Here is a 23,507-nt window from a genome sequence, read left to right on the forward strand (position 1 = left end):
TGATAAAAACATAGCTGAGAGGATCTCTGAAAAACATTTTAATACAAAATACTATTTTACAAAATATAACTGGACTTTACAGTAAATCTACAGGTGGAGACAGTCCAGTTCACAGCTCTTTGTCCTCTCCTCCCCCCTCCACCATCCTCTCTTTTTTACAAATCACAGTCCAGTGAAGCAGAAACAGCGGAACAGTGAGGAGACGCGAGGAGGACTCGGGTCAGAGTTTCTGCAGGAAGCGCAGCACCAGGTCTCGCAGTGTGGTCCGCAGCGGCTCGTTGTTGTCGCAGACGATGTGTGTCCCGTCCTCCTCCAGCTGAATCAGTGTGTCCTCCGCCTGCAGGTGTAGAATGTGTCCGTCTGCTGTCTCTTCCACTTTGACCTCTGTGATACCGTGCTGCAACGGGAAGACTACATGATGAATACACAATCAAGTTTCATAGATACTATGTTCTTCTGCTTGTCATTCAGCAATGGACACAAAAATGCAAAAGTAATTTCTGCTAAACAAAAAAAAAAGAAAAAAAAAAAAGTTGTAGTTATTTCTGGAGAATGCTCTACAGACCAATCAGACTGCAGTCACCTCCTTTGGGAACACTAAAGACACCGTGAATGAGGGAGCAATGACGAGAGGGCAGCAAAGCACAGATATGTGACCACTGGCTGTTTTAAAAACAACACTGAGGTTCGTACAGATGTTTCACCTTCTGCAGTGTGACCAGGAAAGCTTCCAGGGGCACAGCTCCACTCAGCAGGGGTTTGGGGGCCAGCACCACCGGGGGCTCCTCCATTAATCGCTTCCTCTTCTTGCTGGGGGGCACCGGAGGGGGTTTGGGCACCGACTGGCAACACAGGAGAGGAAAAACTTTAATTTAAAAAGATAGCAGGTTCAACAGTGACATCCATATTAACACAGTCATGTGACGCACCTGGAGTGTGTGTTTGTTGTCCTTGGAGTGCAGCACTGCAGACACAGTGGCCAGTGAGATGCCAGGTTTGATCTCAGACGGCACCAGCGAGTTGGCCAGCTGTGAACGGAAGAATCGACTTTTAGGTTTGATAACTGGCCACCTGGGATCTGACAGGAGACACACAATCTTTAACTCTGACAGGTTTATACACGTCATCGTCTCCTACCAACACAAGACAATCTACAATATGCACTCGTCATCTGTTTTCAAAGATTTTATATTTTATTCCACATCGTCTGCTGAGTCTGTTAGGTCTCTCTTAAGCAGAATATACTCACACCGACATGAGTTTAAGCTCGTGAGTTACTGCTCTGATGTGACTCACCTCAGGCAGGATGTAGACGCGCTCATAGCGGCGTCTGAAGGGCAGGTTGAGCACAGAGCAGCGTCTGTAAGGCATCGGAGGAGGCTGCAGCTCCAGCATCAGATCAGAGCGGTGCGACTGGGTCAGTGGAGGCTGGGTGTACTGCTCCGGACACACCACATGGAGGGGCTGCAGGAGGGACAGACAGGAGACAGTGATCAGCTCCTGATGGCTCATTCAGTCCTCTGAGGTAGCTTAACTGAAGTCTAGACTGAGCATGTTTTTATTGAAGACAGACGGGACTGAAAGGTTTAAATTATGGCTGCAGAGGGAGTTGAACTTCTCATCACTGTTGTTGGTCGATGTCATTGAAGGAGAAAGGGACTGAATCACTTTGCATGGGGACAGAAAAATGCGGTTGTGTTTTGTTTGGAAACTGAGACTTGTGGAGATGATGACACAAACATCGGTTATGACGTGTCAACCACAACATTATACAAAGGTCTTCATATCTTCTGTAATTTTTTCCTCATGTCCCATCACCATGGCTTCCTCTGGTGATGGATAACATGACTAGTAGCACTCTGTTAGGATGCCATATTTGTTTTGCAATGACTCCCAATCTCTTTTCCGCCACCTTGATCACCTTAAGGCCCTGACACATCGAGCTAACAGTCGGTCGTTGGTTAATGTTGGCCCACCAGTGAACGTCTGTCGCTCTAGTTCGTGCGGTGCGTCCCGCTTCACTGCCCCTCGTCGGCTCCTGTCTGCTTTTTTTTCCAATCAATTTCAGCATGTTGAATTGGCGAGAATCAGAAGTGAGGAAAGTAAACAAAGAGCTGAAGTCCAGAGGAAGTGAGACCGAAACAAACTTGTTCCACGAGGTCAGATTATTTTTCTTTATCCATTGAGCTCTTTAGCAGAAATGTTTCCTGATGGTTTGTGTTATGGTTCACTGGTGCGTGGCGTTCTTTCAACACTGGATTGTGTTGTTAACATGCTAACTGGCTAACTAGTGGTCTCTTCCAGTTTCCCTTTCTGAATGATGAATAAAGATGATTGCCGTCTGCTGGTGTGAAGAGTTGTTTCCTCTCACGCAGGCACAGAATGTACGTGATGGTTAGCTGCTGGCTGTAGTCTTTGCAGTGTGTTCATGCGCAACTGCTTGGCTGAGACATGAGGCAACAGGCGGCAAAACAGTCGGCTTTCATTGCCGCTAGTTCTCTGAGGTCAGTTTGGTGTGTCTGGGCCTTTTAAATCTCGTGTCGTCGTCGATCCAAGCAAAGAAATCTGGTCTTACGTATTGCTGTCTCTGTAGTAGACAATCTGCTTCCTGTTTACACCTGAATGCCCTGTGAATTTAAACGGCCATTTAAAGTGTTTTCAGGCCTGTAGGTACGGGCGGATATAATTTTTTTAAACTGTGCTAAAATGCTTCTGTGTATGGAGATTGTAGTATTAGTGTGGATGTGGCAAGAATTATAAGGTCAACTGAAAGACTAACCATTAAACGTCCAATTTACCTTCCAGGACTGTTGTGTATTCCCTCCTGCTCTGCTCTGAATGCTGATCTAATATTGTTCTGTTATCTTGTTTGTGCCTTTCCTGTTAGCTTGTAAAATTGTTTCCATCCTTCTCTTTCACCCACAGGACTTCATTATTTGCTTACTGCACAATTCTCCAGTATTGTGTGTAGAAAATACCCACGAGGCGGCCATTTCTGAGCCACACAATCAGGATATTTTTTCCAGTCATTATCTCGTTCAATTTGGCACTTCTCAACCTCACCAAAGAACCCTACACAATGATAAACTCCCCGTTCATATTTGTGTGATCCATTTACTGCTTATTTCTCCCACAACCCAAACAGGTGCAGACCGTACCTGGACTTCTTTGAGCAGCTTTGACACTTGGTGGAAGTTGAGCCGAGTGTCGATGGGACAGTAAACGCACTTCATAGCCAGCGGCTGGTACGGAGCCAGAGCATCCAGGTAAGAAAAGTCCGGCTCTGGTGATGTGAAAGAAAAGTCACAGAGGATTTATAGTTACAGGCTTTTCCTTCATGTTCAGTGTATGATGTGGGAGTGTTTGTGACAGAGTTGTAGTTACCAGTGAAGATGATGGTGTTGAGGCCGGATTTGCCCCACAGCTCCATGAAGTGAACCACGTCCCCGAAGCGCAGAGATGGATGACCGGTGAACACCACGCACGGCTGACGGAACTCACTGCTGAAGTCTCCGTGGATGCTCGGGTAGTGCTTCAGCTTGTTGGTCTGGATCAGCTGAAACAACAACGCAGCACATATAAGACAGAAGTTTGTAAACGTTTAAAGCCCGAAGGAACTTTTTCACAGTTCTACCCCTTTTTTGTTGTGCCCTCGGCGTAAGAACTAGGAACGATCGTAGTGCTTAGAGCGCCGTTTTGAGGGACTGTATGGAATGCCCTGAGCTTTTCACTGGCCTGCAGGGTCATCTGCTACCTTAAAATCAGGATCTCTGACTATCCATAATCTCTGAAATGCAACATTGTTCTTCACTGGTAGGAGACACAGCTGCAGAACTCACCTCTGCATGAGGGAACGGAGGCTCTGGAAGATAAACCTTTGTTTGCTTGTTGTGGCAAAGCCTTAAAAAAGAGAGACAAAAAAAAAGTGAATGCACGTGACGACGGGAAACCACAGCTCTCAACGGCCTCAGCCAATCAAGTAAATAAGCACCATTTACAATTTGTTTCGACTGCATTTATGTGCTTTTAAACCAACATCAAAATCAAGTGACAAAATCAGAATCACGTTACAATAAAATGTTCTGTTGAGAAAACTTTGGTCCTCACATTCATGTGGATGCAACTTGACTGGCTCCACCCACCCAAACATTGTTACAGACCAGAGGAATGTGATGAAGAGCTCAAGGTATCAACCTGGCCTTCAAATTCCCCAGGTCCCAGTCTGATCAAGGATTCATGGGAAGTGCCTGTGCCCCCTATCCACATTGGGGCCTTCTTGGATTGGACTTGGTTCTGACCTGTCGAGGCATGGACCCTAACCCTAACCCTGGAACCTGGGTCAGATGGGATCAACGCTAATGCCAGAATTTAAGGTTTCCCAGCATGATGCTGCAGTGTAATGAGATGATCAATATGATTCTCTTCACCTGTCACTGTGTGTGATTCAGTATTACTTCTTACATGTGCTGTACGTGTTCTGTATGCTGACAGATTTCTAAAGTATGGACATTTTGCCGAACAGCTCCTTACCACTCAGCAAAGATCTGAGAGAACTCCAGCGAGCTGTTGGCGACGGGTGAGATGAAGTAGAAGGGCGTGGTCCCCAGGTTGGCGCTCTCTATGAACTGGTACAGACACTCCAGCAGGTCATATATCACCCCTGACGAGTAGCACGGCACCAGCACATTTCCTCCTGCTCGAATCGTCATGGCTACGTACACAGAGAGAGAATAAATACTTAGAACTAGAATTACCGCCTAAATCTCTAGATTTAACATAATCCAGTACGTTTGGACCTACCGAGGTTGCTGCAGAATTCTCCCAGCATGCCGTCTGGGTTGGCGGTGGGCATCTGGGTGAGGCCTGTCAGAATCAGAACATCACTGTTCTTCAGGGAGCTTTGGTCCATCGGCTGGGAGGAGAGAAGATGAGACTTTATATTATCAGCAGCCCTGTGAAAAGGTTCCTCTAAGTTTGTCATGGTACCAGAGTTCCCACACGTTTTTACCAATGAATTTTCAAAACTTTTTGACAATATTTTACATTTGCAGAATTTAGACTTTATTATAGTTTAAAGTGACTAGGCCTATACAGCCATATAGCTATACAAGAGATGTCAATGTACTTTGACGTGTTTGGAGTCAAAATTTTCAACTTTGTATGAATTTATTTCTTGTTAAACAAACGTTTGTTTCCTGCTCACTCTGGTCTACGTGTAGTTCTAATGACATTTCACGCGCTCTACAGTATATTGTATATTAGTCATACAAGGAATGAATTTGTGCAATGTTTCATGTGTTTTGGGATTTTTATAAACATATAAACAAAAGCTGACATATAAGAGGAGGGTTTGATCATCTTTCAGTTTGAAAAACCATCTTAGAATCTGTGATGTTAATTTAAATGCATTTCACACACAAACACTGAGAGTCAAGTGAAACACTGGTGTCACATTCTGGATCGTGCAGGTTTCGGTCGGCCCCTTAGTGTTATTTCCTCCATTGTTGGACCGACCTGTGGGTGTGTGGTGAGGAGGGAGGAACCTGACACATAGGAAACTTTCTCATGATGAGACTGGATGATCCAGTTGGAGCTTCCCAAAGAGTAACCAGAGCTCAAGGGGGAGACCTGTACGGCTCCAAACAACTCCTGGAGGGAGAAGGAAGAAGGTTGTTACGATGAGAATACAAGAGGATGTATATGGATATTTAAGATCAAACATAAAAACTAATCCTGACCAAAATCCTCAATTTGAATGAAGTGAATAATCGAATTAAAAGAGTTAGTCATTATTTATTGAATATAACTTGCACTGGCTCAGAGTGACACCCTCGTATGTCAACATTATGAAAAGAAGCTTCAAACTATTTCAGCTCTGAGTGTTACCTATACAAAAACAATGTATACTAAATAACCCTGATCCTGTGTGATGTAGGAGGAAAGAAAGTTCTTACCACTTTCTGTGAATATCCCACGAGCTGCACCTTGCTGAGGGCAGAGTTGACCTCCTGCATGCTGTAGCATCGTTTCCACGTCCACACATCTACTGCATCCTTCAGTGGCCCTGGGAGCATCCTAATGTAATAAAATAATGATTTTTAAAAATTTGATTGTATTAGTTAATCTGTTGAAAAGTAACTGACGGTAAAATAAAATAAAATGGAGCCAATTAAAACCAAATACATGACAAGATCAACAGTGGAAAGGTAAAAAGCCTCTAGGACTGTGTTTGAAATGTCACATTTTATATTTTTACATGATATAATTATAATGCAAAAATACTCTGAAATAAATATATTCCACAATTACCCACAGATAGGTTGGGTTTTTTTTTTTGTACATTTTCAATTTTTCTCACCAATTTTCTTACCTTTGTATTTCCTTGTTTTTCCAGCAGGTGGCAGACTGGGCTTTGGGAACTCTCTCCATGAAGTTCACCAGTTCCTCCATCAACAGTCTGTGAAAGTGAAATAACAACAGGAATAAGCAATTCTTAAAGAACTGAAGCCACAACATCAGCCAGAGTTTATTTTCCTGACGTTACATTTGTTCTTCAAACTCAACTTTCAAATAACAAAATGTACAGTGTCCTTCAAATTAATATAAAAATAATATGATGAAGTTTGCATCCCTCGTATCTCCTTACCTGCCGATCTGTAGGGTTGGTTCTGTTGCGTACACTGTCCCAGTGAAGCCTGTGTGCTCAGTGATGTAGGGCAGCGCCATCATACAGTGGTAGTTGGAGATCAGGATGACATCGATGGTGGACAGATCCAGCAGTTCCCTCTGTGGTCAATATAAATGATGTGTATTATTACACTGGGAGGAGCATTTATTATAATCTATATTAGAAATACTGGACTGTATAATAATAACATGAAAAGAGAATGAAATATCTGGGCTGGCAAGTTAATCAAGCCATTCAGTCAAAAGGAAACTGACTGACACATAACTAGAAAAAGGATGTGTTAGCGTTTTAATGTCCCGGAGCAGAATCATTCATTTGAAACACTGGACTTCAACTAAATATCCTGCATGTATGGCGGCCATGTTTGCTACCTCAGGGAGACAGAACTCTGGTTGTGAGTCCACAAACACTCGTCCTGCACACTCCTTCAGCTCCTGCAACGATGGAAAGAAATAGCTTATTTCCTTTTGTAGCGTCACAGACAAATATCAATGTATTTACATTTTACAGACAGAGAGAGAAACAGACACAACTCTAGGTAACCCTCACAAAGGAACAATCAAACATGAGCTCTAGTTCAGATACGGAATACTCAGTGAATTAAAAGCAACAGAAACAGCTTCTCATACCTTCTCCAAGTTTATTGTTCTGTCTTTCGAGACCCAGCCAGGTAGTTTGGACAGTCGTGGGCTGAAAAGAACAAAAAAAGAAAGACCCATCATGACTAAAAACAAGTCGTCCATCTATTAATGAATAAATGAAGGCACCACTTGATGTCACTGACTCACCTGTGGACAAGAGGAAGGGGCAGGAAGTTGAGGACAGAGGTGGTGTCCAGCCCACAGTCCAACATAATGGTGGTGGATTTGAATTTGAGCACATTGCAAGGCAATGTGGGATGGCCAGACAGACAATACTGAGAGAAGAAAGGAAAGTGATTAGTAACAAACATGGCTGTGTCAGCAACACAATACATGACAGATACAGAGCAGAATAAAAACATACAGCCACAGTCTTTGATGCTCTCCTGTCTGGTGTGTCTAGTTTACTGATGTAGGTGACTCACCTTCTGTGCAAGTGTCCCTTAACTTACCTGGTTTTAAAAACACCTGTGAGATCTGTGTTCTGTTTCAGAGTAATATTATTTCTGTAGCCTATTACTGCTCTGTACAACACCTCGCCTCTGTTGACAGTTACTTTGAATAATTGTAGCTATAAAGTCATGAAATAATACAATTAAAAACACACATTTAGTGCAGGCAGAGAGTCTATAATCTGTGCAAAAAAAAAAACCAAACACAAACAGCTGTAACGTTTGGCTCATTTTAAGAACAAAGCGCTCCAACTGTGAGTATTTTCATATTAGCTTTCATAGCTTGACTGTTAGCCTAGCTGTTAGCTGGCTAGATAACGTTACTGACTACTGAGAGAGGACCACACAGGGCTAATAGCTGCTAAGCTAACAGGATAGAGGAAAGACACCCTGACGGCTTCGTGACCCATTATTATAGCCAGCTGAGGTTGTGTTGGCGACTTTAATTCTGCCAACAGCTTGTTAACTCACCAGCTTCATTTCAACGGTTGATAAATGAGTTTTATTTCGCCGGCTCCGTTAACAAACACTGCATCCTTCTACGGTGTTCTTCGTGACTTCACTCGCCTTGTTTCTATGACACTTGCTCCCTGCTGCCCCCTACAGGTGCGGGGTGTTCACTCAGCCGCAGTAAGTAGCGTAAACAGGTAACGTTGGACCAAATATTCAACAAAACAGCGCGTATTTGTTTGTTTGTTCATGTCCTGGCACAAAAACAACAATATTATTAACCACAGCGGCCATGTTTGCTGTCAACAGATGCACGTGCCCATACTCCAACGGCTATCCAAAGCAGAGCCATATGTAAAGATCAGTTCAGCCAGTTTTAAGAAGGACTTTAGAGGACACACTTTACGTAGAATATATGTTCTGTAATCATGATAATAATACGATCTTGGTTTCCAGCCCTGGATCTATTTTTTATTTAAGTTATAAAAACTTCAGGGAGTGTTTAGACAGTAAGAGGCGAGGCGGCTGGTGTGTGACGGTGAAGAAAACAAACCCTCTCCATTCACCACTCTGCTTTAGCCCCTCCCACCATGCTAGCAGTGGCTAACTAAGCTAACACCGACAGCAGCGACCTGTCAAACCGCCCCCGGGTGACTCACACCGGCACATTTATCGGGACATATTCACGGTTGTTACGCGGTAATGTTGCGAAACTGATGTAGTGACTTCGGCACACGGCTACGCCTGTATCTCCGGTAGGTCTCGTTTCGTTTTGTTGAATAGTTAACGTTAGTTTTATTGGTATTTTTGAGGCTAACAGTAGCCTGAAGACACCGAGGGTACCTCGCTCTGACACTACTCACGTCTATGTTGTCTCATGGAGGATTTGTACGGTTATTAGTCAAGAGGACAAACGAGTGGGCGAGGACAGGTAGGGGACAGGTAGGGGACAGGTGGGGGACCGAAACAGCACAGGTTTTATTAATACACATTTATTCTACAGTCAGCTTGTTGAAAGCAGTTGAAAGGTTACGTGGAGCTGTTACATCAATGGGTGAACTTTGACTCTGACTCACACTCAGATACATCATGATCTCACTAACATGTTGTCATAATTATTTTATAGTTATTTAAGTTTTCCCGTCAGTAAAACTGAAGCTCACAATCAAACAGTAATCACTCAGTCAAAAATGAAGATGAAAGATTAACAAGTGTTTGTTTTTCCCCACATTAAAATGTAATTTCTCACACATTAACAAAGATCACTAATAACGCAGAGCATTTTTATACTGTTCAAAGAAAGAATTTAATTTGGAGTTGTATTTATAATCTGCTGACATTTAATATTCACTGCCTGAAATCTTTATCAGCAGTTTAATTCTGCAGAATTAGTCTGTTTTTTCTGTCAAGTCATCTTATGACATCATGGCTGTCATCCTTTATTTATTTATTTATTTATTTATTTAGCATTTATTTTTGTTGTCGAACACATTTTTATTGTATGAACAGTCCTTTTTATATTTTTTATTTATTTATTTTTTTAAACTAGAAAAACCTTTTGAGATAAAAAAAAAAAAATATATTTTCAAGGGTGTCCTGGCCTGGAAATTATATTGAAATTAAAACTGAATTAAATTCAATTAAATTGAAATTTCTCATACATTAACAAATATCACTAATAATATGGAAAGAATAACAAAAGCATTTTTATACTGTTCAATGAAATAATTAAAATTTGGACTGTATATATAATTAATATAATGACATTTGAAGTAGTCTGATTTTGTCAAGTCATCTAATCTCAATCATGACGGTCCTCTTTTTTTTGGCGTCCTGGATTTTTATTTATGATGTTTATATGCATTTATTTTTCTTAATAACAAATGTTTGTGTTATGAACATGCCTTTTTTAGTTAACTTTATTTAACCAGAAAATCTATTCAGATTAAAAATCTCTTTTTCAAGAGTGTCCTGGCTGAGACAGGCAGCAACATAAGTTACAGACAGACAACATGGAACAAAAATACAAAATAAAATATAGACAGCTCTAAAATAAGAGTTGTATTTGTCCACATTAAAATGTAATTTCTCATACATTACTAATAATATGCAAAAAATATCATTTTGATACTGTTCAATCAAAGAATTAAAATTGGAGCTGTATTTATAATCTGCTGACATTTGATATTCACTGCCTCAAATCTTTATCAGCGGTTTATTGTGGAGAAGAAGTCTGTGTTTGTTTTTTGTCAAGTCATCTTCTCTCAATCATGACTGTCATGAGACAAAGCGAGAACAGAAATAAACTGAAATCATTTAAAATGCACTGTGTTGTTTACATGATGTTATCACGTGTATATCAATGTAATATGAACACTCCTACTTCCTGTCAGCAGTGTTATATCAGTTAAGTGTGTATTTGTTTGACAGACCAGAGGAGGTACACACTCTTCGCCATGGGGAACACCTGCAGTAATCACCTTGGGATCCCTCCAGCTAAGGGCCCTCATGCTGTGGGATGCACTGACTTCATGATGGACCACACTGTAAAGGTAAAAGCAGAACATCAAACCGCAGAGGAGAAGTTGTCTTTGTTTGTACATGTGTGTTTTCATGTAGACAGGCACAGAGGTGTTCACTGTGCTTCACATGGGAATGGCAGTTTAACAGATGCTTTTCTTCCCCAAAGTGCTCCATCAGAAATCGGATATTATTACTGTATATTGTGGAGAACAGCATCAGCATTGTTTAAAGGTCCAGTGTGTCAGATTTAGAGGGATTTAGTGGCATGTAGTGGTGAGGATTGCAGATTGCAACCAGCTGAAACTTCTCCTGGTTAGAATTCATTTAGTGTTCATTGTTCAGGAGGTTTTTACTGGTGTCTCTTCCTCTCCAAAACAAACAAGCCAGCTGAATTTAACCAGGAAAAACATTGAATATAGTCGTTTTACATTACAAATCAGTGTTTCTCTGACGCTGTTCGGCACCTGCTAATGTGTGCTCACCTTTTTTCTCTGATAACTTAAGATCCAGACGTTCAAGAGGTTTTTATTTTGTAACATTTTTGTTTTAATTTATCATTGCTGTAAGCCTAAAGTGATTCTTAAATTCAAATGTGTCGCCTCAACAAGGAATTAAAAATTATATTTAACATTTTGTAGACTAAAATGTGCATCACACGTCTACAGCACGTTGCCTTTTTCTCTAAATTTACCTCAGTAGTTGGGGCTCGTCTTGAGTTTCCCTGGCTAGAGTCGTCATGGATTCCAATGGGAACCAATAACAAAACGTCTGTGTGAAATTTTGGGTGTTAGGATTGACTGCTCTCTCTGTGTTACATGAGGTATGATGTTATTAAGAGAAGGTCAGACAGTGTTTGTGTTAATTTTTTTGGTTACTATGCTCTGTTTTGTTTATCGCACTAATATCTACATGTGTGGTGATACTGACAGCAGTTATATGTTAATGTATACCTGTGAGTATGTGAAATAATTGGTTTACTTTCACTGTCAATGCTGCAAAGTTAAATAATCATAAATTAATGAATGTGCATTAAGACCTATTTGTAACATTAATAGGCTATTTTAGATAATTTAGACTTAATAAACTGTGTTACCATCATTATCATCCTCAAATAAAAGGGGCTAAGAATGGCTCACTTGATATTAAAGGTCGCCGAGCCCTGCCTTAAATCATGCACACTGGACCTCTAAAGACACTGTAAATATAAAAATGAAACTGACAAAGGCAGCACACCTGGGTTTAACAATAATAATAATAATAATAATAATAATAATACATTTTATTTATAAGCGTCTTTCAGAAAACGAAAAGAGTCAATGTTACGGCTGTCTGCTGGGAGTGAGTTTCAGAGTTGGGGAGCAGAGCGACTGAAGGCTCTGCTCCCCATGGTACTGAGGCGGGCGGAGGGCACAGAGAGGTGGATGGAGGAGGAGGATCTGAGGGAGCGGGAGGAGGTGGCAATGTGGAGGAGATCCGACAAATAAGGAGGGGCGAGGTTATGGATGGCCTTGAAGGTATACAGAAGGATTTTGTAATCTATTCTGTGTTTAACCGGGAGCCAGTGGGGATGCTGTAGGATGGGGTAATATGGTGAAATGAAGGGGTTTTGGTGATGATGCGAGCGGCTGAATTCTGGACCATTTGAAGCTTATTGAGGGTTTTTTGAGGGAGACCGAAGAGGAGAGAGTTACAGCAATCAATGCAAGAAGTGACGAGGCTGTGAACAAGGATCGAAGTGGTGTGGGGGCTGAGGGAGGGGCGGAGACGATTTATGTTGTGTAGATGCAGACCGGGTAATATTATTGATGTGAGAATGAAATGATAAAGAGCTGTTGAGGATGACACCCAGACTCTTAACCTGAGGGGAGGGGGAAACTGAGGAACTGTCGATTATGAGGGAAAACTGTCAGCTTTGGATAATGTAGATTTAGTTCCGATGAGGAGGATTTCGGTTTTTATCACTGTTTAGTTTTAGGAAGTTTGAGGTGAACCAGGATTTTATTTCAGATAAGCAGGTATTGAGGGAGAAGGGTGGGAGGGTGGAAGTTGGTTTGCTGGATAAGTAGAGCTGGGTGTCATCTGCGAAGCAGTGGAAATGGATATTGAATTTGCAGAAGATAGTGCCAAGGGGAAGGAGGTAAGTGATGAAGAGGAGGGGCCCCAGGACAGAGCTCTGGGGCTCACCTGAAGTGCCCCAGAGCTCTTATTCTGTAATGCCATTGATTACAGTTTGTACAGCTGCTATAAAACTGTTCTGTCAGCAGCAATAAGAAGTTGATAATCAATTCCATTACGCCATTCATCGGTCACTCCTGCAGCAGTTCACAGGATAAGAGTTTCAAAGTTCAACGTGAGAGGGAGACAGAATCTGTACACAGTAACAATCACACACGTTAGGGACGTACAGTTAGTGTGCTTTATTCTACACATCGGCTAAAAGTGTAATTATCAACATAGGGCTGATTAATTTATCAATATTATATCCTTATGATATGCGACTAGATATCGTCTTAGACTTTGAATATTTTAACGTGATTTTGTGTCTTTCTCTGGTTGTAAAGGCGGCATTACACTAAAGTGGTGTCATTTTTCTGAACTCTGCCACATTTCCTTCACCCACTCTCTCATTATATCCACATTACTGAGGTATTTGGTCAAACGTGATAATGATATTTGATTTTCTTCGTATGGCTGAGTCTGATGTAAGCCAACGACACTTTCCTGTCTCTCCTGTGTGTGTCTCATTTACAGGGCAGCTTCTTCCGGCTTTACTATCCCTGTCTAGAGACTGAGAAAGCCGAAAAACCAGACTGGGTACCGTGCAGGGAGTATTTCAACGGGTTGGCAGACTTCATGAAAATCAACAGGAGCCTCAGTGAACGGATTTTCAACTATCTTTTTGGTAACTTCACTTAATAAAATGCAAAACATTTTCAAAACATGTACTTAAACTAATTTTTCCTGAACCATACCAGTTTTTTTCTTGCATGTTTTTGTTCATTAATGACAAATATAATAAGTGTAAGTTTCCACTTTTCACTCCTTCCAAGCAAACACTGGTTTACCCTCATTTTTACAAAGTGTTTAAATCAGCTTTGAAAACTTTGATAATAGCGAAAGCAGAAATGCCACCCACTACAATCAGAACTTACCAAACTCTGGTGTGTTTCAATTCTGCAAGTCAGTGGTCACACTTTAGAAATATATGGGAACCAGCAGTTGCCTGAAAGGTGGGAGAATGTACAGTGTGACTGCAGAGAAATGGTCATCAGTAAAATAAAGTCTCCATAACTCCAGTAAACTGCCTAAAGTGTCCACAAACACAAACACAAATGGTCCTGTGCTTTAAGATGTTTGTTGATTTGTTGTTTCAGGTTGTTCCAAGATTCCAGCCTCGATGGATGCTCCCTTTAAATCAAATGAAAAATGTCCTGTCATTATCTTTTCTCATGGCCTCGGAGCTTTTAGGTACACACAATCAATTTTAACACGACTACAGTATTTACTCATTATGAACTGGAAGCTCTGATCAGCTGCAGTGGTGTAATTTACATCTCCTTGGTGTTTTCTAGGACTTTGTATTCAGCTATATGTGCCGAATTGGCCTCTCAGGGCTTCATTGTGGCGTCCGTGGAACACAGGTACAAGATTATTTTTATTACTTACACTTTTTGCTGAATCATGTTGCTGTCTGGATTTATTTAATTAAAAAAGAAGCTTCTAATAGAACACAAATCAGGATCGGAGGGCAGTTATTAAAGGAACACTTCACCCACAAAGTGACCATTTGTATGTCAGTTACTCACCCCTTATGTGAATTTGTGAAGAACACTAAAAGAATCTAAAAGTGGACAAAAGTCTTGATGAATTACAGTAAAGGGGGCTGCATTTAACAACAGGAAAAACTGTATCAAAACATTTACGAACTGTTACACACCTGGTGCAGTGTAATCCAAGTCTCATTTGTTCAGTTGTGTGTTCAGTACTTCTAAAGCATGCATTTTCCCAAAAATGTCCCTATTTAAAACATTTCTGCGTAAGAGTAGCATGCCTGGGTAAGTGAGTGTGTTTGAACACTGCTTGTGTGTTCCACTGAGCAGAGTTCAGATCAAGTGGCAAGCTCTGCGGCTAAACAATGAAGCCAACGTGAAATGAAGTCAAGTGCCAAAACTGCAGTTCCCCTAATGGCCACTTGAGGCTGGCTCCAACAGCGAGTCAGTCCCCACAGACCTCCATGTTAAAGTGTCCAACTTTACAGCAGAAATGAACATGTTTACAGCCTGGTACAAAAACAATTTGGTCTCTGTAGCTAATTTCAGCACACATGCAACTGTACAGAGGCTGAATTTTTATATAATTTACCTGTTTACATTTTATTAAGGTTTAAAGTTATGCATGATTAGTTCCGTAGCTGCTTTGGCTGACAGGTGAGTGCAGTCAGTTGACATTAAAGTTAATTAATTAACGTCTCATTCAGGGTTTGGTTTTACTAAAAGATCCCCTAAGTTGAATATTCCAAGGTTTCCCACTTGTTTGTGTTTATTTGTGGCGATCAGCCATGATTAAAACATTTGACGCCACAAATAGATTTTCAATTTTTGAAGCTGGACCGTTCATTAGGAGCGCTGATTAAATATATATGCCGTTTGGTTATGTATAGCACCACACTGTAGGAGCACAGGAGCGTACTCGAGGCACAGATGGAGCAGCAGAATGTCAGGCACATTAAACTGGGTCTAAATTCGCCTCTGCAGCAGCTGCTCTTCACCACCGATCTGATCTGATCTGATCAACTCTGAACCCTACGAGTCACAAACTGCCGCAGAGGAAAAAAGAACTCATGCGCTGCGTTCACGGACCCTCAAAGACATTCAAATCACCCTCTATGGTCAGCTACCACCACACATAGACTTTAATTCTATGGGAAACACTGATAGGTGCTGCTTCCACATCTTTGGGCTTTTAAAAAAACATGAGTGGGCTACCTCCAGTTTAGCGCTCCGCTAACTTGAATGGGGATAAGAGATTTAATCTTGCGGCTACTCTAGACTTTCCAGATGTTATTGGACCAAGTAGATTCAATCCTGATAGTAAGTCTATGGGAAAAGTCTTTTTGGGCCCAATGACATCGAGTGATGGACCCGCTCATTGTAATTTCACTGTTTGGCCACTACGAAAACTGCCTTTTCAGACAGGAGCACTTCCTGGGGGCCTGCAGTTCACAAACCGAGTGACGTCCCGGTGGCTACGCCCATTATGTCATGCAGTCTATGGTTCAAATGCATGCGCCAGGCCAGGCATGTTTCTCGTCCGCGCCTGAGACTGTTTCTGTTTAAGTGTTACTGCTGAGTACTGAGTGTAAGACTCAATAAATGAGACCTGAGTGATACTACCCGAGTTGTGTGAGAGCTTGTAAACTGATGTGTTGATATAGTTTTGCTTTTGTTAAACATGGAAGCTGATTCCTTCAATTCATGAAGCATGTTCGTTTCTTTTTTATCCTCTGTTCACTGCAGAGGCATGTAAGAAAAAACAAAGTTTGGATCATGACTTCCATGTGACACAGGACAAGTAACTGATCTACAGTTGATCATTTTGTGGGTAAAGTGTTCCTTTAAAACAGCTTTAATATTGTAGACTATCATGTTGAATCTTTATTCAAACTGCGGCTGACAACATGAACACTGAACCTTTGAAAGGAAGGCCACGTGCGAGTTGGAGGAAATTCTAGTTGAGCATTGGCCAAGCAAACAATAACAGAGGGCAGTCTCTTCTGCAGGCAGCTGTCTGTTTATCTGTGGAGTAAAAGTGGAAAGGGTGTGCAGACAATAGTACGAATCAACCAGGTCATCACATTTCTTTTCAGTATAGAGACAAGGGGACAGTATGGAGATGAACATAATGGCCACAGTTAGTCCGTCACTCATGTGGGTTAAAGTGGTATTCCACTGAATTTTCGCAGCCGATTAAAGGCTAAAGCCACAGAAAAAGGACGTGCCAGTGTTTGGGCCTACTTCATGGCTGTGTGAGGCGACACGGACTTTGTTTCACGTGCCTCTATTGACGGTCAGAGGTCAAACCAGCCGCTCAGCCGCTGGGGCTTTTGTCACAGTGCCAGACTAGTTTGTTTAGTCTGTCATAGCAAACAAACCAGCGGTCATAAAGAACGTTAATTCTCCTCCAGCGTCATGTTGAGTCGCAGCGAAAGCCCGTTCACTTTAACAGCAAGTCTGAACACGGAGAGCTTCTAACGGACGTGCAGATTACATAATATTTATCAGATAGTTGATCGGCTATCTGTTTTCTTATTCGCTTGAAACAGGATGTATTCTGAGGCGGTGCTGCTTCCTGATAACAAAGGAAGTTATATTCATCTCTGCGGCTGCAACTAATGATCATTTTTACTAGTGATTCATTTGATCTTTATTCTCAAGATTAAACATTTAGTCTATGAAATGTTTAAAAACAGTGGGTGGTGTTCACAGAGCCATTCTGATATTTTTAATTTTTTTGCTTTGTTCGATTACTGCACCTAAAACACCTTTTGACATTGAAAGACGATGTGAGTTTTCAGTTGCACCCTTTTGCAAAGACTGGGGATCTTACAAAGTCACTACTTGACTACAACTAGACTCCTCTTGAGATTATTTCCGGTCCTGCTCCTGGTGGAAAATATTGCACCAAACTCCCTTCAAGAAATATGATATTTTAACAAGGCTGCAAAAACACATATCTCTACAAACACAAGATAAATGGCATCATAGGTCGACAGTATTCTTGTCAATTCGGCATCAAAATAATCCGTAAAGATAAACTACATTTGTGTTCAAACAGTTTGGATTTTGTCGCCTCAACTCAGCACCAAAATGATAGAGATCGCAGGAGCAAACTCTCATGATTTTATTCTGACATCTGAAATGTGTCTGCGACAGTAAAATTACTTGAAAAGTCATCTGGTGTAATAACGGTCACAAACTTACAGTTTACTGTCATATCTAATAGAGAAAACAGAGAGCCAGAAAATAAACACTGATATAAAACTATATTATTTCAGGGTTTCGTATGTGGTACTCAGCTTTTGATTCATAAAAACTATGTGTTTCTTTTCATACGCAGAGACCAGTCAGCCTCAGCTACGTATTATTTTCGTGAGAAGACAGAGTCAGAGAAGGCAAAGGACAAAAAGCCTAAAACGTCGGCCTCAGCCGAAGACAACCTGGTGAAAGAGTGGATGTACTACAGAGCTCTGCGGCACGGAGAGAGTGAATTCGCCCTCAGAAACAAACAGGTACTTTACTATGGGAGGAAGAATCCATGACCTCTAACACACTGACAGCAGCATACATGAGTCAGCAGTCATGTTAAAGGGATAGTGCACCCAACAATGCAAATTCAGCCATTATCTACTCACCCATATGCCGAGGGAGGCTCAGGTGAAGTTTTAGAGTCCTCACAACTCTAAACTCTAAGAGGGGGTAGCAACACAACTCCACCTAATGGAGGCTTACGGCGCCCCAGATTCAAACGTCCAAAAACACATAATTGAAACCACAAAATATCTCCATACTGCTCGTCCGTAGTGATCCAAGTGTCCTGAAGCCCCGACATAAAAAGATGTTTGGAAAAACGTCATTTGAACTCTGTTTTTAGCCTCACTGTAGCCTGTAGCTCTAAGTGCCTCTCTGTGTACCGCGCTCACGTGTGTGCGCTTGCGCTTTCCGAACAACTTTTTATGTCGGAGCTTCACGACACTTGGATCACTACGGACGAGCAGTATGGAGATATTTTGTGGTTTCAATTATGTGTTTTTGGATGTTTGAATCTGGGGCGCCGTCAGCCTGTGCTGGTGGTGTTGTGTTGCTACCCACTCTCCCCTTGGAGTGTTGTGAGCACTCTTAAACTTCACCTGAGCCTCCCTCGGCATATGGGTGAGTAGATAATGGCTGAATTTTCATTTTTGGGTGCACTATCCCTTTAAGGTGGAGGTGGAGGTGGAGGCTGTATTCCTCCTTTATACACCGTGGCTTCAGCTGGATTGTGCAACATGTGAACTCTACCCACAGTAACCAACATGCTGCATGACTGATGTTCACATCAAACCACATCCTTGTTTGTACTCTGTTCACTGATCTTTCATGTGATAGGTCTGTCATTTGATCTCTCCCCCTGTTTATTTTGGCATTTAATCTCTGCTGCGTTTATCATTTTAAATACTGAGCTTTATGTTTGTATTTTAAAAGCTTGAATTTATGTAAAACTACAGTGATATTTAGTGCATGCTGTGAATCTTCTGTCTCTCCCAGGTGAAGCAGAGAGCAGATGAATGTATTCTGGCTCTGGATAAACTCATTGAAATCAACTCAGGGATTCCAGTGCAGAATGTTTTGCAAACACCATTTGACTGGACGACGTTGGAGGTAACGTACTCATGACCTTTGAGTTTCTTTCTTTTGAAATGAAAACCAAGGCAGCAGCTGCACACCGTGAGAATATGAGCTGAACACAAAGTGGTGATTATACAAGCCGGAGTACGTCAGCAGGCAAAAACGGGAATTTATACAAACATCTGTAGGGTTGGTTTAGTGTTCTTGATTACAGTAGATAAGATTCGTTATGTTGAAGTATTCATTCATGCGTTGTAGTAGTTTGCAAGTCTTCAACAGATTCAAAGGGAAAAAAGAAACTGGAAAAGATCCTTGAAAAGTCTTGAAAGGCACTGAGACACAGGTGGAGACAGAGCAACATTTCCTGGAAATTATTACACCCAACTTCCTTTAAGAAATATGACATCATAACAATCCTTACGCAACTGTGAAAACACATAACTCCACAAACACTAGATAATAGACGCCGTGAGTCGACAGTAGTACTTTTTTGTTTTCACACACAAACACATAAAATGTGTTTATAGGTTAACATATATCAGACATATGATATGTATTGTATATATATTTTCAGTTTTGCTCACTAATTTAATGACCTGTTTTGCGCTACTATTGTTGTTTGTGTAGTATGCTGTAAATTTTATTCACTGTCTTTTAATTGTATTTGTGCTTTGGCAATATGTTAAATGTCATGCTAATAAAGCCTGTTGAATTTAATTGAATTGGAAGTTTAAAAATAAGGCTTTAATTGGTATTAAAATGTCGGTGACTTAGTGGATAGAGCAGGCGCCCCATGTACAAGGCTGTTGCCGCAGCGGCCCGGGTTCGATTCCAGCCTGTGGCCCTTTGCTGCATGTCACTCCCTCTCTCTCCCCACTTCACACATCACTTTCCTATTGATTAAAGGCAAAAAAATGCCCAAATAATATCTTTATTTTTTCTCTGACTTAACATTGGAAAATCTCAAAATAACTGGTAATATCTATTTTTTTTAATAATTAACTAAATGTCTCTCACATAACGTCACACAGATCAGGTTAGCGGAACCAACAACACACACATACGTTCATCACATCCAACCAAAAATCTTTTCTTCAAGGCAAATCAAATGGAGCTTTTATGATACAACAGTTTTCTATTTAGTTTGACAATTTTTCAGCATTTGAAATCAATCATTAACTTTTTAACATGACCACAAATACATGTTTAATGTTAGAATTAACATTTGGGAGGTCCGAAGCAAGTGATGTCGATTTTTGGCATGTTTTCTTCTTCAGTTTTGTTTATTGTAAAATTGGTGTTAAATTTCACTTAAAAAAATACTTAAAAAGTCCTAAATCTAAGTTGCCTTAAAAAGGCAACAGATAGGATGCGGGTTTTTTTAGCTTGGCGCCACCTAGCGTCAGCGGCATTGCTCGCACTGTCGCAACGACCAAATTGACCGAGATAATCAATAAAATGTAGGCTGTAAAGCCACCAGTATACCTCTATATATATGTAGAATGAGAATGTGTGTGGACACTATACTAAATAAATGAGTAAAGAGACCGAGCAACAATTATCAGATTTATCTGAAGAAAAAACAAATAGCCGACCAACACTCGCTACCTGGTCCCTGGTTGCGGCGATTTGCGATGCTGGCCAGCTAGGAATGAACTAGCAGCCAGTACAGTACAGTCCTCTCTCGTCTAGCTAACATTTAGCCGTGTTTCTTACCGATCCATTAGAAAGAAAGCTAGCTGGACATGGGTTCTGAAGCCTCTTTGGTGATGGAGCTCCCTCCATCTCTTGAACGCCTGACTGAGGTTTACTCTTGTTTTTCCTCTTCTTTTATCACTCTCCTTTTTGCTCTTCTTTGCCTCCTCACACAGAGGAGCTCCTTTTCTTTTGCTAGGCCGTTTTTCACTTGTCTCCAAACTTTGTCCGTCTGCCATTGTGCTCGTGACTCAACTATCTCATGCCCAACTCCTCATAAGGACCAGCTCCAGTCCCTGATTGGCTGACTGACCAATTTCGCAATACATGGCGCGTAAAGCAGATTTTTTTCCACGAAATTTCGGCACCGGTGGCAGAAGCTTATTACAAAGATTGCAAAGCCACTAAGTACCCTATGTAAACGCTGATAGTCTGTTTTTCCGGTGGCCACTACCCTGTGCAACCCACATTATTTTCATAATGATATATTTAGGAAAAAATGTTGTCTCTTTAAGCTGCAGGAATCCCAACCTAACAAAGAAGTGTATTCTGATCTTCTAAGTGGTCATGTTTTTCTCATGTCCTGACAGAACTCCATGGATCTGTGCAGGATCGCAGTGGTGGGACATTCCTTCGGAGGAGCAACAGTGATCGAAGCTCTGTGCAAAGAGGTTAAATTCAAGTACGTGGATTCAGTTTACATCAGGGTTGCATTTATTATCACATCGCCTTGTGTCAGAGAAGCAGGGATATGATTAAACATATGAATTATGTTTTTTAAATGATACAAATGAGTTTCAACCTGTCCTCAAGCAAGGAAGATGGAAATCTGCTAAATCATAGAGTATGACAGTCGTATAAAAACAAGATAGTGAAGTAAAGCTAAAGTTAGATATTGAAGTAATCCGCTTTGTATTTTGCAATAACCGTCCCTGGAAACCGTCTCTCCCATCAGGTGTGGCGTAGCGCTGGACGCCTGGATGTTCCCTTTAGATGACGAGATCTTTCCTCGGGTGAAGCAGCCGATATTCTTCATCAACTCAGAGAAGTTTCAGTGGGCGGGAAACATCAGCCGCATGAACAAGCTGGAGTCGGCGGTCATTCAGAGGAAAATGATCACCATCAGGTACAACAGACTGACGTTGGGTTATAATCTGGTCGGGTGTTTTAGTCTTGTTGTTTCCTGATTTTGTGGTGATGTTTTCCTTCATCAGAGGAACAGTCCACCAGAGTTTCCCAGACTTCACCTTCCTGACGGGCAACTGGATCGGCAAGCTGATGAAGCTGAAGGGAGAGATCGACCCCGAGATCGCCATAGACCTCTCCAACAAAGCAACACTAGCCTTTCTGCAGCGCCACCTTGGTGAGAATAAGGACACACTCACACTGATGTGTTCTCATTTTAAAACGGAAACAATCTCTGCACACGTGAGCTTTTTAATAGAGTTCAAAATAATCTCCATTTGTACTATAGTCCAGCTCAGACCAAAGATTGACGACTAGATGAAACTGATTAAACACGTTGCAGCGGTGTGAACTGGCCGGTCTGAGCTCGACTCAAACCGGCTGATGGTGTCACCTGCAAGTCAGCTGGTCAAATGGCCGGCGGCTGGTTTTAAAGCACGTCACCTGTTTCAACAGCCAATCAGTGTGTACGAGTAGTAGTACACCAAACGAGTAGTGTGGACGCTAGGTGTAAACAGAGCAGTAGTCATGCATTAAAACAGACACAAGCAGTGTTGTCACCCTAATAAAGTGCTCACATTCCCCAACAGTCATTTGTAGGATCTCCCAGGTTCATCTTGGAGTTTGTTCGACACTTTCAGCACAAATACACATTCTGAATTCTGTGTTTTGCAGGTCTGGATAAGAACTTTGATCAGTGGGACCCTCTGATTGACGGGCAGGATGACAACCTCATTCAAGGAACTAACGTTACTATGCTTCAGTCTGCCATCTGAACCGCCTCACGTACTGCTGAATGTACCCGGGACTGCCGGAAGGATTTCACCTCATGCATGGGAGTCAGTCAGTGGAACAGTCCCCAAACGTGAAGCCGGGCCTGCTTGGCATTTCACACAGACTGAGGATAACAATCTGGAGTGGTACCAGACAGCAAGGATCATCTCTACCTCATCAGCAGGACACATCTGTTTTTCGTGACAGATAAACACTCGCTCGGTGTTCCAGTGTTTGTTTCATGAGGCCTGAATGTTGCTGAGCACTTCTTCTTTTCACTGTTGTTGAAATCTTCACCATTACCGGCAATTTCTCAGAGAAATGCTTTAAATCTTTTTCATCTTTGAGTGTATATAAACTGAGATGATGTTAATTTGCATAAATACCGTACGTCTCGGAGACGAGCTCTGCAGTGATTGCAGTGTGATTATGGAATAAATCAGATCCAAACGCTGGGCTGGGGATGGACATGGTTAATCTGAGATGAAGTATTAACCCAGCCAAGATATTTTAAAGTAAATGTATCCATCCTGATTCAACAGAGGGCAGCTACAGAAGCAGATCAGCATCATTAAACACTTTCAAACACTAAGATGTGCCTTAACTCACAGTACTGTTCATCCTGGGTCAATGACATGTAACAGCCGTCTACTTTTATACATTTACAGACTCCAACCTGCCATAAGACATCTAATAAACCTGGTTTGTATACAAA

At 41.6% G+C, this 23,507-nt stretch overlaps 2 protein-coding genes across 3 annotated transcripts; one reads left to right on the top strand and one right to left on the bottom strand.

Moving 5' to 3' along the window:
• Positions 1–14: 14 nt before the first annotated feature.
• Positions 15–8,533, bottom strand: ints9 (integrator complex subunit 9). The gene is made up of 17 exons (XM_033648241.2): positions 8,253–8,533; positions 7,477–7,604; positions 7,318–7,378; positions 7,060–7,122; positions 6,647–6,786; positions 6,371–6,457; positions 5,955–6,075; positions 5,515–5,649; positions 4,801–4,912; positions 4,531–4,711; positions 3,840–3,900; positions 3,385–3,556; positions 3,159–3,283; positions 1,297–1,464; positions 930–1,028; positions 705–842; positions 15–397 (listed from the first exon to the last, which is right to left on the bottom strand). Exons 1-17 carry the CDS (start codon positions 8,259–8,261, stop codon positions 221–223), a joined length of 1,977 nt encoding a protein of 658 aa, XP_033504132.2. The 5' UTR covers positions 8,262–8,533; the 3' UTR covers positions 15–220.
• A 295-nt stretch (positions 8,534–8,828) lies between these two features.
• Positions 8,829–23,507, top strand: pla2g7 (phospholipase A2, group VII (platelet-activating factor acetylhydrolase, plasma)). 2 transcript variants are annotated; one of them, XM_033648243.2, is made up of 11 exons: positions 8,829–8,986; positions 10,662–10,783; positions 13,506–13,656; positions 14,129–14,222; positions 14,327–14,395; positions 17,871–18,042; positions 19,058–19,171; positions 21,424–21,515; positions 21,789–21,959; positions 22,048–22,196; positions 22,694–23,507. In XM_033648243.2, the coding sequence occupies exons 2-11, from the start codon at positions 10,688–10,690 to the stop codon at positions 22,792–22,794; spliced, it is 1,209 nt and encodes a 402-aa protein (XP_033504134.1). In that variant the 5' UTR covers positions 8,829–8,986; positions 10,662–10,687; the 3' UTR covers positions 22,795–23,507. The 2 variants fall into 2 exon arrangements, with proteins under 2 accessions (XP_033504134.1, XP_033504133.1); XM_033648242.2 differs by lacking the exon at positions 8,829–8,986 and adding an exon at positions 9,005–9,162.

The sequence above is a fragment of the Epinephelus lanceolatus genome, chromosome 13 (assembly GCF_041903045.1).
Source record: "Epinephelus lanceolatus isolate andai-2023 chromosome 13, ASM4190304v1, whole genome shotgun sequence".
Lineage (NCBI taxonomy): Eukaryota > Metazoa > Chordata > Actinopteri > Perciformes > Serranidae > Epinephelus > Epinephelus lanceolatus.